The sequence below is a fragment of the Prinia subflava genome, chromosome 11, assembly GCF_021018805.1.
Source record: "Prinia subflava isolate CZ2003 ecotype Zambia chromosome 11, Cam_Psub_1.2, whole genome shotgun sequence".
Taxonomy (NCBI): Eukaryota; Metazoa; Chordata; class Aves; order Passeriformes; family Cisticolidae; genus Prinia; species Prinia subflava.
In genome coordinates this window covers 6,540,197-6,557,334 of record NC_086257.1, presented here as the reverse complement: position 1 = coordinate 6,557,334, position 17,138 = coordinate 6,540,197, and the positions used below count along the sequence as shown (strand labels likewise).

At 39.2% G+C, this 17,138-nt stretch overlaps 1 protein-coding gene across 2 annotated transcripts in view; it reads right to left on the bottom strand.

Annotated features, from left to right (window-relative positions):
• The window catches only part of GIGYF2 (GRB10 interacting GYF protein 2), a 75,123-nt gene that overhangs the window by 48,030 nt on the left and 9,955 nt on the right, over positions 1-17,138 (bottom strand). For both annotated transcript variants that reach the window (XM_063408777.1, XM_063408778.1), the window contains exons 2-5: positions 15,071-15,150; positions 12,353-12,482; positions 10,088-10,183; positions 4,881-4,989 (exon numbers count right to left, since the gene is read on the bottom strand). In XM_063408777.1, the coding sequence (XP_063264847.1) occupies positions 4,881-4,989; positions 10,088-10,183; positions 12,353-12,482; positions 15,071-15,111 (376 nt within the window). In that variant the 5' untranslated portion in view covers positions 15,112-15,150. The remainder of the gene's footprint in view (positions 1-4,880; positions 4,990-10,087; positions 10,184-12,352; positions 12,483-15,070; positions 15,151-17,138) is intronic.

Sequence of the window (17,138 nt, the reverse complement as noted above, 5' to 3'; positions counted from 1 at the left end):
TGGAAGCTATGGAGCTGAGCAAGCCCATGCCATATTCAGTGTAGCTGTTTTTACACAAACGCAGGGAGAGGCAGAGGAGCTGACTGAGCATTCAAGAGGGGAGAAATCAGCATCAGACCTCTGAGAATAACTAGAAACACCTTTGATATGGCAAGTCTGATACTACAAGGTTCACCACAGTCACAAGTGTAAAACAAATTTCAAAGGTGAGAAATAGGAAGAGGTGATATAACATCAAAAATAGCATGATGTTTATCCAGTTAAAGCATTATGGGTTCCCTAAAATCCTGGAAAAGGACTCAAAGTTTTTATTCTTCACAAATAAAAGCCAGTAAAGTTTCAGCAGCTCATTCAATAGCAATCTTTGCCTAATTTCTTCACTACAGGAAAGCTCTCTTCCTTCCTCTCACAAGAGATAATAATGCAAAAACTGTTCATAGAGTCAAAACAGAACAAAGGCACTGATTCATCTCCTGTCTCTGAGGTAGCAGAGGTGGGAAGTTGCATACACTTTCCCACCAAAAACAGAGCAGCCTTGTAGAGTGAGCAGCAGCAACAGCGCTGCAGTGCTCCCCTTGCAGGGTGAGCAAGGGTGAGCGCATGCTGCCTGCTGGGAGCAAACACACACCACCAGAGCCAGAGCACTGGAGATACGGGAAATTTCACCAGCAAACACAGCAAATGTTCTGAACAAGAGCAAGAAGCAGTTGTTTCATCAGCAGCGTGGTTTATGGCCATTTAAAAATGGCCATATGTAAAATCACAGCCTGAGAAGCCTTCCCCCACTCACCACCCCAGTATGGTGGTCCATCAGTATTTCAGTTGTGCTCAGCCACCAAAATGCTCTGAATTCAAAGATAACCTTGCAAAATGTCCAAACAATTGATCTCAGGCATTCAGGTTAAGGAGTCACAGTACTCAGCTGCAGTGATACCACACAACACTGGACAGGACTACTGAGGTCACCTCTGCCCTGGCTGTGTCACCACCCTGTCCGTGTGTGCAAACAGGGCCCATCCAACAGTGCCAGGCACACGTGCAAGCCCAGCAGACACCAGGCAGAACAGAGTGGGACACTGCAGAAGAGGAGCAGCCAGCCAGGGAAACTGTGGTGGGCAAAGCCAGTCACTCAGCAGGTACCGTGTGGGTGGGTGTGACCTGAAACTGCACACCAGGGCACAGCCAATGCTGGGCAGAGAATGCACGAGAAATGCCTGCACAGAGGATAAAACTGCACATGTGAGCACACCATCTGACACTCTGCTTCTGCACTCCTTGGATTATTTTAAACAGAATGCCACTTCTGAAAAAAAAATACCTGGCACACTAAATTACACATTTAGCAGACTAAATGCATATGTTGCACAAAGTACTGAATACAAAGTCAATAAATGTCAATAAATGCTTCCATTTAATAATTAAGTGGAGCAAATGTGTCATTTGTATTTCAGCAATTTCTCAACAACCTCAGGATGAGGACATCAATCCACTAGACACTGCAATCATAACAGATAAGTTTCTAACCTGAAAAATAGATAAGTTTGAATTTAAGTAAAAATAAAGACACAAGCAGGAGGGTAAGAAGCAGCAAACTGCTAATTGTCATTCTAACTGTCATCACAAAAAAACCCAAAACCGTACTGAATACAAGAAGTAAATTCTTGAAATGACAGCATAACTGGAGTTTAGGATCTACAATCAAAGTCACAATACTCTTTGGGAAAAACAGAATAACTGTAGTTCAACTATTGCAGTTTAGAAACGTGAACATTATATTTTCACACCATTGACATTTTCCAACAGCAGCAAAAACAGATTACAAAGGGCAAAGAGGGTGGGTGGGGAAGGAAAGAACTCTAATAGGAAGCAAAGGACCCCTCATAACAGTCTTAACCAAAAGGGAGAACAGCTACAAAACAAAGTGTCTGTGAGCTTACAGCCCATTCCAGGGACTATTTAAATCTCTCCTCATCTGAGGCTCTTATTCATGAATGTTGACATTCCAGTCCTGCCAGCACAAAGCACGGGGCTTAACTGCACACCGCAGGGAGCTCCCAGGAAAACAAGTCAATTAGAAGAGAGTCACGTGCAGGTTACTTGGTTTCTTCAGAGACTACAATTTCTTTTTTTAAAAAAAAACCCAACACACAAAAAACCCACTAAACCAAAAATCAAAGTAATTTCCAAGTAGTTACCATGTTCTCATCATCACAACATAAGTGTTGTCAGTAAAAGTTGCGGTAACTACCCAGAAAATATTTACTGAGTGTAATCTTGCAGTTTTAAATACTGGTAAGAACCCATTTAGGGTTCTACCCCTTACATCCTTTCCCAGCATTTTCTTTCCCTTGCCAATCCACCACATTTGCTTCTCGTGCTCTCAAATGCTGGAACACAATTGCGTGGTTTGTGCCTCAGTCGGGAAACTTCATTAACAAACCCAAGCACACATGCAAATTCCTCTGTAAAGCTGCTGTGGTGCAAGTCCCTTCAAGACAGAAATCTCATTTTGGTAAAGCTGAAGACCACACTAACTCGGCAGCAGCTTTGCTGCACACAACCATCTAAAGTTCATGGAAAACTGCAGAAAACCTTTTGAACCCAGGCAATTTTGCAGTGCAATAAAAATGTTTTCCAACTGTTAAGTGAGGCAGCTCATTTAGTGAACAAACTCCCAAGAAATTTCAAGTCCTTTTCACTGTAACTTGAAAAAACAAAATTACATTTAAAGCCTGCTACTTCCAAGCAATGTTTTTGTAAATTGTAAATAGTCCTATATTGAATTTTCATAAATAACTATGGGAAGAAAGACCTTGGCTACAACAGCATAATATATAATTATGAAAATGGTACCATTTTGTCCTGGCAAAAACCTTAATTTCTCTGCTCTGATATAGAAACTTTGGGAAGACTCATCATGCCTAGAACCCATCACTAATTGCTCATGAGAAAAAGAGCAGAAGAATGGAAGAAACAAGCAGCAACCAGGATCAATGAAAGAAGGAAAGCTCAGAAAGCTGAAGAAATTTACTGCAGAAATGTGTCCTTTGCAGCTTAGTGAGAGCAGCCTAACAAGCACACCATATAACGATTCCAACACATTAAAAGATCAAATTAGGACAAAACAAAAAAGAAAGTGAAAACTATTAATTTTGCAGCAAAGATCTTGCTAGTATTTCTAAACAAATATTAAAAATGAAATACAGGAAACCAGGAATACATGCAGCAGCTTTCAAACAGTCTTAATACTGCATACATTTTAAGATCTGTCCACTAAAATGTAAGGAATCAAACCTTACTGCCAAACAAAACAGTCATGTATACAAGTAAACTCAATAATGGAATTACTGGATTAGAGCCATATTCTGCCACATTTAGCCTTACAACCTCATTGCAACTGGTGAGGGCAATTAAAAAACAACCCACGGCTCACTGCGTAAGGATGGCATTGTTAATAGTGCAGCAAGAAAACAAAAAAATTGACAAAAGAAAGCAAAATAAAGGGTTTGCCAAATTAGAAATGGTCAAAATCTCTTGATATTGAAACTAGAGAGCATACTAGTGGGTGTATGATCTCAAATCACCAAATTTTAAGCAGCAATAATATAATTTGTAGAATTAAGTCTTGATGCAGCTAAAAAAACCAGACAATATACACATTCCTAGCAAAAGTGAAACATAAATGGTAGAAACACACACCTTAAAATAAACAAAAAAAGCAACAACTCTCAAATGAGTACACACATCTATATACACGTGCACACTTTTGTAATGAAACCCTGAGCATTTGTGCAAATACAACGACAAACAAAGGGGAAGCAACAGGAAAATCTAGTGATAATCTCAAAGCTTTAAATTAATATCTTAGCTGGGAAGCAACCACAAGAAGACAGACAACAATCTACAAATATCTGAAATATGTAAACTAAAAAGAAAGCAAAATTAAGGATTAAGAACAGAAGTAAGAAAACACTTTAAATCAAAGCAAAATTCTGGTCAAGCATCTAATTATATATAAAGCACTTTCTGAAGATCTTATTGAAAATATCACCCATTAAGGACATATGGAATTAAATTTAAAAGGGCTCTAAGAGAGACCTCACCTAAGCATCTGCAAAGACAAGAGGTTACAAGATTATTTACTCAGTATTTCCAAGTTACTAGCTTCCTCCTATTCTAAATGCAACCCATCACATATAAAAACCCCTAAAAAAGAGTCCATAGAAGTGGACTCTCATTGAAAGAGAACTGCTGAGGTAAATTCTGGGTTTAACAATTTGATTTGAGTTTAGCAATATGGCTTCAGGACATTTTCTCCATTGATTTTGGAAATGTTTGAGGTGATCCTGGATGAGACATCAACTACAGTGATGCACTAAAACTGGAAAGACTCAAAATGTCTTCCAAATTTGATTATATCTTTCTATTTAATGTTTATGCTCAGGATGTTAACAAATGAAGATGGGTTTTCAGAACACTGAACACAACCTACTACAACCTCGATGTCTTAAATACATTCATAGATTTTTCTACCCTCTCCCTATAAATTGGTTTTATGCTTTTAATAAAGTTATTTCTAACAATTCTAACCAAAGAATTTCATATTCCACCCCAAAACTGCCTTTGCCTTTTGCTTTCCCACCCACCAACCTGCAAAGGCATATAAGAGAGATACCAGTTGTGCACTAAGATGTGCAGAATCATCACTGAACGCAATATTCATTCTCCAGCAGCACCCTGTTGGAAATATTTCAAAGCTTGAAGTGAAACGACTCTGAGAATGAGAACACATGGTTCTAGCCAAGCTGCACTTCATATCTCTGAGCAGCTTTGTCCTGGATCACCTGGATACACTGCAGCACATCCCACTGGCAGCTCACCTCGACCTCTAGAGGAACTTCGACCTCGAGGAGCCCCCACCACCGTTCCTCCTCCGCGTCCCGTCAACCGCAGGACTGCAGCACTGTTTACAGACATCGAGAAATTTCTCTGCCAAGAAAAAAGTCATGCTCAGATTTGACTGGAAAAACCTTCACAAAGAAAACACAAATACACAAAAAACCCCAGTGAAACCCGAACAAAAAGAAAAAAACAAATATTTACCATTATCTTTAATTTGGCTTTGTTTTCATTACAAATTCTCTACAATTAACACTAGAAAGGAAAAGGATTCCACACACACGTGAGCAGCTGAAGTAGTCTACAAAAGGATCTTGGTCAATATTCCTATTTTCAAGTTACTCAGCTGAGATTTCTATGCTCTGAAGCATTTGGACACCTGCTCCTTTATCAGGTGATGCCAGCACAGAGGCCATCAGAACATCAGTCAAACACACATTCTGCTGCAAAAAGAGACTGGCACCTGCCTGTACTTGACACCAATAATTAATACCCATTTAAACTTACTTCTTAAGCAAAGCAGGAAAATGTAAAGACCAAGAGAACTTGAGTAAAATTGTATTTACCAATCTCTGTTGCAGAAATAAGTCTTGTTATTCTCTAAATATCACAGAGTAACATATTTTAGGAAAAACTGAGTGCACTTAAGGCTTCCAAAATTTAAGTGACACTCATTTTCATAAGAAAATAAACACCAGTAAAATACAACTTCAGCTTAATATGAAACAATTGCTAAAGAAAAAGTTATTTCAATAAAGAATGAATATAACCAACTCTGACCCTATTCTCTGAGCACAAACACTTAGAAAACTGGGCCAAAGAGTTCAGAAGCATGTTCAGAAACATGAACAAGTAAACCTGAATTAACACAGACTTTCTGAATGCAAGTTTTGAATAATTAGAATGCAAAGGACTCCAAACAGCTGTTATATCAGGCTTCTGTAAAGGAACTGAAAGCCAGCAAGGTGCTTACATCAACTCATGTGAATTACTATGACTTTGGAGGACAATGAGACAAGTGATTATATACTATTTAAAATCTAAATCACTAACATCAAAGCCAACAGGAGTTTCAATACATTACAGAAACATTTCAGAAACTGCTTGATATGTGCTCCCTACAAAAGTAGATCTTCCTTCAAGGGAGAATTGGTAACTAATTAGACTTGAGGGGAAAGAAAAAATGCAGTCATGCATGGCAAAAAAGCAAGGTCAGCCTTCAATAAATCTGTTTTCTGAGCTAGCTCCTTAAGTTTAAAGCAACCATTTCAACTGCAAGTCAAAACTATCCACCTCCATCTGCCTCTGAGCTAACCACCACCTTTCTGGGCATTGATACTTCTGCTTTTTTGTGAAGCACTGAAATATTTCACTACAAAAACATATTTAAGCTATTTATCAGAATCATTATCTTGCATTGGAGATTCCTCATTTTAAGGCCTTATTCTTCCTGTAAGAACAAAAGAATAATCTTATTTTCTTTTCCAATTCATTTTTAATTTGACTTGTCTGCCTGAACTCTGAGCAACTCCTCCCTCCCCTCTGTAGAGCCTGTAGAACAACTTACAGGGCAAGATCAATAAGCAATAAAAAAGCAAAGTCAAAAAGCAAAAATTGCCCTACTGTTGGTCAGCATATTCCTTCAATGACTAATGCTGACAATGCACACTGAAGAACAAAGCTGCCACCAAACAGCTTTAGTAGCAAATGAAGATGTCTTGGGAAACAGATGTCAAGAAACTAACCAAGGAAAACTCAAAAGGACTTCCATTATATTCAGTAAGAGTTTGAGCCTCCCTTACTAAGCAAGCAGGTAAGATTAAGACAACCAAACTCTCCCCTAAAGCAAACAGGAAAAAGGAGAGTAGTGGGAAAGGCAAAGGAACATTTGCTGCACATTGCCAGTGCTCCATGGTGGAAAGTCCTGTTAAAGCCATCTGCAGAACCCTTCTTTGCTTCAACAGACACTACCCTGGAAATATATATTTATAATCATAGATTTGTCTAAGATATTTCATTGCATTAGGTGAATCAGTTGAACTCTAGGTTAGCTCAACAACTTTACCTTCAGAAAAGTAACACTTTACATAAAAAGAATCAGCAATTCCATCCAAAGCATGTCCATGTCCTGTTACAGGGAACACTGTCGTCTTAAGCATCTAATTAAATACTACAGAACTAAATACATTTAAGTTTAAATTCATATAGCTGACATGATCTGTCATCCATCCCTAGACAATACATCTTTAAATCAGCTTGAGACAAGTTCTTTTCATAGTCCACATACAACTGCAATGCCATCAGCTGCATAACAGCAGGAGTCTGAGGCCAAAGCAATCCTGACATGCTCAGCTGCAACTGAACACTAAAGTGAAGCACCAGTGTTCTGATCAGCCTCTCCCTCTAAGGGCTCCCAAAGCCCTGCCCCTCAAGTTCTGTGACAGTAGTTCTACCCTAAGGATTCACAGAGGGGGTAAAAAGGTCTTTTAAACTCTCTTTTGTCAATCTTAAGAACTTTCCTGCACCACAGCTAGCAGCAAATCCATTAATATTCACCTCAAGATCACTTCTGAATGTGATTCTTAATGATAAACAATGTTATGTCATGGGGGACAAATACCAGAATTCCCAACTTAAAAAATGCCACTCCCTTGGTTCCTCAAATCAGTCACGAAGACAGGAAAAAAAGGACATGAAAAACCAGACTGTTCACATCCTCTGGGTCCCCATAAAGCATTAAAGGAAAAGCTTTCTTAAAAAGGGAATATGGACCTCTTCTTTCAGATCAGGATTTTTGTGGAGATTTTAGGGAATTGTTAAGCTGCTTAAAGGCTCCTGTATGATTTCAGGTGAAAAGGAGCAGCACAAAGCACTGACACAGTATACATCAACACAGGAGTTCTCAGGACTGGTGAAACACTGGGCACAAAGCAGAGCACCACATCTACCCCTGAAGCTCAGAAGGCCTTGGCATCTCCCCTGCACTCAGCACTCTCAATACCACAGCCTTCAACTCGTGTTATTCCTTGCAGTGAGTACCCCGACAATTACCAAAAGTCAGCATTCCCCTGAATGGTAAAAGGCCTGTAGTACTTCCTCAAGAACTCCAGCAAAAGAATATGTCCAAAGACATTTACACAAAGGTTCAACACTTCAGTGTGCCACTGTATGTCTGGCTGACCATTTCTGAGGCTTGCTCCTGAATCTCTTCTCTTCCTACTCAAGAACAGCAGCTAAGGTAAGACTTCCCATAAAAGCATAGTCTCAATTTCAGCTGCCTTTTAAGAATAACTATGACATGAAGTGCTCACAGTGTATCCATATGAACTCAACCATAACTGCTGATTAAAAACTAAACCATTAGTATCTTGTGTGAAATGTCAGCATCCTACAGAGACACAAGAAATATGGACCAACCCTGAAGAGGAAGAAGTCTGTAAAAGATGAAGAGGATATGCCAAAACACCTACACACAAAATGAAATTAAAAATTCAAGAACACAACAGCCTGGGACAGGCAAAGGAAGGAGGATGCTCTGATATCTTAAGAAACTAATAGTAACACTACCCACCCCTGCAGAACAGGAACTGTTTAAACCTGTTCTGGACTGAAAAACCCAGAAAAAGATCCAGATCTTATGCCTGCACAGCCCACTGGGGCCCAGGAAGCACTTTCCATGCCAGAAGCACCGATAAGAGACTGGGCAAGCTGAGCTACAACCCATGGCAAGGACTTTCTCAATTTTGCCATTTCTCTTCAGAATAGTGAGAGGCTTTGTTGTTTGATATTGATTATTGTTTTTGTGCTGGTGGGCACTTTGTTTGTTGAATAAACAGTTTTTTCCACTTTTCTCTAAGGAAAATTTCTCCTGGACCAGTTCAGGGAGGGCTCACTTGAATTTGCTCTCTAGAGAGACCCCATTCAGAGGTTTCCTCCCAAATTTGCCCAAAGGTGAAAATTTTGGTCTCACTGATGAAGAGGAACAAGTGCAAGTGACACCTGCTGAAGAAGCTCCACCACACAACCAACTGCCAGCAATAGAAACGGATTCTGCCCCCACATGTCCTGATGGGAGTAATGTGCACCGTGCACCCACAGTGTCAACCAAGGTCTCATATTTTTGTGGTTCTGATGTTTTGGCCAGGCCAACAAATCCACACAGTCCAAAAAACATGGTTTTCCCTAGCCTCTACCTGGCTAGAGGCAGGGCCCCTCTAAGCATGGTTGTCCTTCTTTCTTAGGTGAGAAAACTGAGGCTACAGAACTTAGCCACTTTTGTGACTCACTGGTTACCAAAGAGAAGGTGATAAAAAACTGTAGAAAATGTCACTGATCTGATGGTGCATACCTAAAAAATACATAACACTTCCTAGATGGTGATCCTGAATTTAACGACCTGTCTACTTTCAACAGATGAAAAAAACTTTTTTCAAATTTAAGACAATAATTGAGCATGGATAGAATTTAAACTTTATGCTGACACAGGATGCTTTCACAATTTCTTTCTCTGTGTCCTAGGTTACAATGAAAAGGTGTAACCAATGGGATGTATCCTATTACCATCTTCATAAGCTGTTAAAATAGGCGAGGCAGTGTTCCTCATCTCCTCCATGACTCAGCCGTGGTAACTCCCTCTGGGGGAGTATCTCCTCCAATGGGCCACCAATGTCTCCCATGATTCACAGAATTCCACCATCCCACTGTGAGATGTCCCGCCCACAGGGAGGAACCAAACATTCCGACCTTTATCCAATCTGAGGTTTGGAACACCAGGAGAGCACTACCACTGGATTCCCAGAGGACAAAAGCTCAGTAACCACCCCTGGACCTCCAGAGACAGACCAGATCTTTCTACAGGATCACTGCTTCAACAAAACCACATCCACCACTCCAACAGGACTGCAGCCACCATTTCACTGGACTGCTACCACCACCCTGACCAACAGGGTGTCAAGGTCATATTCTTGCTCTGTCAGTTTAAAGTCAAGAGTTCCTGTACTATTGCCTTTAATTTAATTATCCTATTATATTGTAGTTCCGACTTGGAAACTCCTGCTGGTTTGCTTTCAAAACTAGTACACTCTGAGACCTACTAATCTCAAACTTTACTGTTTTTCTAAACAGAAGCACACTCTTTATTATGTCTTTACACTAATAACAATCTAAAGATTAAAAAAAAAATACAAACCTGTTCTTCTTCTGTAAAAGGTACAAGTGCCAGTGGTGGCAGGGGCTCCTCTTGTAAAATAGGCAAAAATTCCTTATCCAGAAGGTCTGAAGGTATCTGTATGAAAGAAAAAGAACATTCTACTACATCCAAGTAGTTCCACTTCAGGGATGATGCCATACACACTGATTCACAACAAATTTTTATTCTGACAACTAAATCTGTCTCCATCTACCCAGTACTTCCAATAATTCTTATTGTGGGTGGGTATAACTCTGCTGCAAACTTACAACCCTCAGAAAAAAAAAATCTTATAAACAAGGCATCCAAAGCATCACCTACCCACAGAGCCCCAGACATCAGAACTCAAATTTACACACCACTGCAGCCGAAATTCGAATCAAATGACATTTCATCTGGTAAATTAAAGACTATTGCTTTTAATTTCAACACATTTTTATGGCCAGATTTTTAATTAGCAAAACTATTACCTACAGTATTGACGTTGTCTTTGATTTAAAGTAAGCAACTCCAATTTACAACCAACCAGGAGAGTAAAAAACAAAACCAACCCCAAACCAACCAAAAAACCACACAAAACAGCCAAGTACCATGAAACTGTATGTATAGATTAACTACAGAACACTAATGATTTAAATCAAAATAAATTTTAACACTAATTTTGAATCAGAAGCTCCATCAATAGATGTGACCTTGAGAATGTGGACAAGAACATACAATTACAGCCAAGTGAGCTCCAATTATGCCGATGGACAATTGCTTCAAAAATATTTAGTTCATAACACTAAAGACATTTTTTCATTTAGATATATGCTAGCAAAAATCTTCCTGCTTTCAGTCAGACTCTCTTTTAATTAGAGATGCAACAACTTAAAAACACTGCTGTCATCTACTAGCTGACTAGAACGACTGTCCTGAGTCCTCTCAGTGTTCAGAACTAGAATCACTCAACACTCCGGTAACACGTGGATATCAAAACGAAGACATACTCCAACCAATGCCCTTCTGGCAAATGCATAGGCAGAAAATATTCTTTTGGACCATTCATAACGATCAGAGAACTTCCTGTAACACAGGATATTTGAGGGTTGTTCTCAATCAGCCCCAAGAGCAGAGGTCTCAGCATCATCTGACATAAACTGCAGAAAACAATGAGTTCTGACTGGCTGATCTGTTCAAGCATAACACCAAGACTTAAATCGCAGTTTCCTGTAGGACAGGACAATTCTGCCTGTTAAAACATAGCTTTAAGATATACCACACTCAACAGACTTAGAAAAATCTTTGACATTCAATGCCCTTATATCCATGTTTAAACAATGCAGGGCTTCCAGCACTGTACGAGAATGTCAGCACAGCCAAGACAGGATAGGAACACGAAGCTGTGCGTGCGTCTCTCCATTCCAAGCTCAAGGCACAATCTTGACATCATTTCTTGCAGTCCCTCCCTCCTTCCCTCCCTCCAGGGTAAGTTCTCAGGGAAATTTGGACTTCCAAGTCTGCTGCAACAATAAACCAACCACTGACACCATCTAAAGAAAAATCCAGTGTTTACAACAGCAAAATGTATTAGCCATTTGCCTGAAAGATCTCTGAAATTTTGTATCATCTTTTACATCACTGAGAACCTCTGTTTGAAGTGAAACTAGAAGGAAGTTTTTGATTTTCTATACATCACATGTCATTGTTTCTGTGTCCTGATTCCCAGAGAAGTGAGCTACCTGAGGACTGCTCTCATTGGGCCAGTTACCTTCTAAAGTGAACTGACTTAAAACGGGATAAATAGAGACCTCTTGGTTTTTTTCAAATTATCTGCTCATATGATTTATTGCCTGACTTTGTAGCTGAATCAAATAACTATTATGCACTACATTAAATAAAATCCTACTGAGGCAAGCAAATCTGCACAGCTGCAAGGAGACTTTAACCCTCAGTCATCTGTGGCAGTGGGACTGAATGTGGCAATCAGGTTTTTTGTTCTCTGGGGTACAGGAAGTTACTCCTTAAAATGGAAAAAAAACCCAAATAGCATGCAAACTAACAAAATATAAAATAACAAAAACCCAAAACCATATTGAATCTGGTAAAAGTGCAATCAAACAAGTGCACACACAAAAACCCCCCACAATCAGCCCTCTTCAGTCCAGGACTGTAAGGGAATACGTGATATCTTTGCCCATAATCACAAAATACAAACAACTATTCCTAATCACAAGACTGTCATTAGGAATACACACATCAGGCCACCTTCCTCTCCCTGCTCACCTTATTATCCTTTAGAAAAAGTGCCAGCATTTCTTCTCTCCCATAGCGATAGTCTGCTAGTTTGTACTTCGGCAAAGCCGGAGACAGAGGAGGGGATGTCACACTCCCGCCACTAGACAAAGCTCGCAGCCTGAAAGAAAGCAGAAAAGCAATGAAAACTGAATTGAGAAGATCTTCACCTGTGCTGCCATCCCTCTGCACATTTACAGATTTGACACAAAATAAATACAATACTGAAAGTCAAGACATTAATAGTTTAACTTCAAAACTCTAAATCTCAGTGCTTCAATACGAACAGTGGAAGAACCTCCCTTGTTTCACCCACAGCCAGGAGAGCAAGAAAGAAACAAATCCCCATGAGCACATCAAGGAATTCAACTTGCCCCAGGAAAACTCTTATGCTGACTATGTGGCAAGCCAGCTATACCCCCGTCAAGCCTTGCCTAAGCTATTTACACGGGCTGCACACAAATCAGTGGGACATCCTAATGACAACAGCTTCCTACTGCTAAGAAAAATTCTTACCGTGCTAGAGGAGTGCAGCAAATATTAAGCTAAGGAAAGAGTCTATTCAGATGTTTCATGAAGTTTAACAGAACAGCACAGTAAATTTTATAACTTATTTTCTTCTTGTGTCTCTGGAATCCTTCCTTACCACAAATCCCTTTTCCATAATTAAAATTAATAGCTTTCTTTTTTAGAGTGCATTATATATTTAACTTAAGCTATCAGTAAAAGAAAAAAAAATAAAAATACATGTACAAAATATAGTGACAACTTCAGACACTGTGGAAGTGGCAATCTAAAAGGTCTAATTTATGGTAACACATAAATATGCTGTTACATTTGTTCCCATTCCACACAGGTAACTTACTTGACTTCTTGCAGGTAGCATCTTACTGTTGTATATTATCCCCATTCTGCAGGTAAATTAGTCTTATTCTACACAGCCACCTCCTCAGCTACCCAAATATCTGGTATTTTTAAGTTTGAGGAATGTTTTACAAAAGGCTATGTGTGTCAAGAAACAAAACCCTGCCCAGTTTCTTACATTCTCTTTGATGGGCAACTTACACAAGTAAAACAGTAAAAGCTCTTCTGAGCAATCAAAAAATCCTTGGAAGAGAAGTATCTCTAAACTAAAACAGTGATTCAGAGGCTACCTTTCACCTAGTTATTGAAGCCTGCTTTCATTTTATTGTTCTTTAAACAGAAAAGAAAAAATCATTTGCAAGTCAAAAACTGATCTTATTTTTTTAGTTTGGTGCCACCCTGTGGCAGTTCCTCAATATACCACTTCCAAACAAATTCTGCCTGCAGAGGAATTATTTAAAGGATTTGATGGCTCAGTGCTCATCCGATTGGTGTTCAACACCCATTAGATCAATCGTGACCCAGAGTCTCACTGTTAAGTGATACAGCAGCTTACGTGACAGACATGACTATACCACAACCCAGAAGAAAAATTATAAATCTTATGTTCCATTATTCCTGTAAGAAGATACTAATTCACTGAAGTATCATATATGCTTCTGTACATAATCTAATCTGGGTTTTAAACTCACTGGAGACTCACTATGACACTCCCCTCACTATGACACAGCAATTAAGTTACTGTTGAAATATGTGCTTTTTTTAGAATTGTCTTCCCCCTTTGTTTTTTTTTAATGTAACTTTGGCTTCCATCCATCAAGAATCTAATCATGTCTGTCTCTTACACTGAAGAGCACTTCAGCACAGGATATCTGCCTGGTGGGTATATTTATAGATATTGATAAATTCATTCTTTAACCTTCTTTCATTCTAGCAAAATAGAATGAGCTCTCATTGTTTCACAGGCTGCAAATCACGTCCTACTTCTTCACTGAATCCTCTCCAATTTCTGTACATTGTGCATAGAAATGTGTCAGCAAAAGTGAATGTTTTATTCAAGTAACAGTTCTAATCACATGCTGTGCAGCAACCGTACTTCCTACAACCACCCCACATTCCCATTCACACACTTGGGGATCAGTGACTCCTCAGAAACCACCCGGGATTCTTGTTTGTAACTGAAGGCACCAATACTGTAACAGAAACTGGAACAAATACTGAATATTGCACACCTGTGCAAGTGCTCTTTAGCAAAATGCTACATGAGGAGACAATGCTTGGCAGACAAGCTGTAAAACTAACAGCTGACAAAATCTGTGACAGCAGGGATTCCCCTAAACACAACAGCTCTCTTCTCCTGGCACTTTTCAATGCAAACATGGAGGACACTGGCACAAAACTCACACTTTTACCATATTCGATATAGGGACTGTGGTTTCTAGAACTGGGAAAAGAAAAAGCTTGCATAGCTATAGGTTTAAGTACAATGAATTTTAAAACTTCCTTATTAATGTGCATCACATAGACTGAATAAGCACATCTTCAATTATTCTGTGCATACTCTGAGATCTTAAATATTACTCCTGCCTCAAATGTTTGGCAGCAATTTAAATATTATGCATTAACATCATAAAAAACCCAACTCAATTCATACATGATGCCAATTCACAAAGTGAGGACTAATTTTATAATAGTGCTTCAGACCACACGCCAGGGACTGAGGTGAAGCAGGACAAAACAACTAAGATATTATATCCTGTCCAGTCCCAGAATCAATTCTGCTCCAAAGGAAAAGAAAATCCTTTTAGACAAGTTCTGGAGTCTGACAAAACAGACAAAACTTACCATTCAGGCCCAAAGTTAAGTGTCTGAGTTTCTGCTGCCATTTTTTCCTGTTCTATTCCTCTTTTTTAAAAAGTGTGAACCTGAAAAATAAAAATATTTATTATGAAAACAGCTGGATTGATACAGCCCTTCATAGATTAACTCAAAATACAAAAGCACACCTGGTCATGCAAAGAAGTGAAAAAAATTGACTACATTAATTTATTTTTTTTTAGGAATCTATTTCAGCTTTCCAACACAGATCGATTTAGTAATATCTTGATGCAACTGCATCAAGATTTCTTCCCTAAATCCCTCTTTTAACAGCTCAAACAGGACACTGGATTAGGGTGTCTGAGGAAACAATTTGTACAAACACAGAGAACTTGGTGCATAATCCTCTTCTCTAAGAGCAGTAATGCTTAATTAACAGAATTGCTGCTTCCTGACAATTACAAGAGGATAAAAACCCCACTAGAATTACAGCAAGACAGATTTGCCAGCTGAGTGGCAGAGTATTCAAGAATTTTCCACTGCTCATTCTTGAAAAATAAGCCTCCTAAAGATTGAGTACATCCAATGCTACAACATCCTCCAAAATTCTGCAGGCAAATGACATTATATCTTTCATTCTTGGTTTTCTCAGCAAAAAAAACCCCCATGTAACTTCAGACTTCAGCTAATTTCATTGCTATTAGCCAGGATAGGTCCTGCAGACACTAGCAAAGCTCAGGTCCAGTTCCTACATGTCCAGAGTGCATGGATAAGAACAGAAGGGAAAGAACAAGAATAAAGTAAGGCTGTGAACTTTTCCCTAACAGAATCAAGTTCAGCCCAGGCAGTTCTGGAGAAGTCTCTTTCACACAGTAAATACAGCTCCTCACTCCTTCCAGCAGCAGCCAAACCCAAACCTGCAGACAAAGATGGTTTGGTTTTTATACAAACCAAACACCTGGTAGGAAAGCCCAAGAAAAAGAAGGATTTGAAGCATCATCTGCAGACACTGGTTCATTAGACTTCAAGAACCCATAACATCAGGGAGGGAACTCTGCTGTATCAGAACCACATCCCTTGGCAGAGCCAGGGACTAAATAAACTTCATGAGTTTGTCCATGCTTTACATGAAAAGGTGATGAAAAAGAAAAATAAAATCCAGGGAGACAGAGGTATTAGGAAAGGGTATTAGTTACTGAAAAAAACAAGACAAAACCTAACAAAGGAATTTTTTTCTTAATATTCCACAGAAGTAATGATACTAAAGAAAATAAATCAATACCCTCAAAGCCAGAAAATGACAAAACATGCTAAAACTGCTTGAGTAGATTTTACCAAAATACTTTGAGCATAAAATTACAAATACTTACAAAACTCCCTGAAGCCTAAACCCACCACTTAATGTTTGGTTTACATATCTAAATAACATGCCATATCTTCTTTGGTCCACACACAAAGTAATTTATATGCAAATGATAAAGTTTTTATTTTCACAAGAATTCTAGACAATGAAATGGAACTATCCCAACTACCTGCACCAAAAGCTAATGCAAAAATACCCAGATACCTCATAGGCTAGTCTGAGATGATTTTGGTCTGAACTGAGCTGCCTTTTTGAAGCAGCTGACAGCTCATTAGAACATTCAAGGTATATCCATTCACCATCCTGCAAATCAAAATAAAAGGTGAGGCACCCAAAGATAACATGCAGCAGCCACAAGAGCAAATATTGTGGGGGAATTCAAGTAAACCATCATGCACACTTGGGCAGAGACAAGTTTCTAACACAATTCCTAGCAGCCTTAAGTGGATGGCTGTCCCTCCACAGGCACTGCAATGCCTGTCATCCTTCTGCTGGGCGTGGTGAGTTTTCAGATCAATCCATGTTCATCACCAGGGAACGTGGGATTTTTAACTCCTAACATCAAAGCTAGTCTAGTATCAGTAATACCAAAAAGGCTGACACTCAGGGTTAAACAATGAAAACACAGCTGAAAAGCAGCAGATACAAGGACAAAGGACTAAAACCTCGTTAGGATCAAGCTGTTCACTGGTTCTAGACCCACTCAGCCCCACTCTTCTGCATTACCTTCTC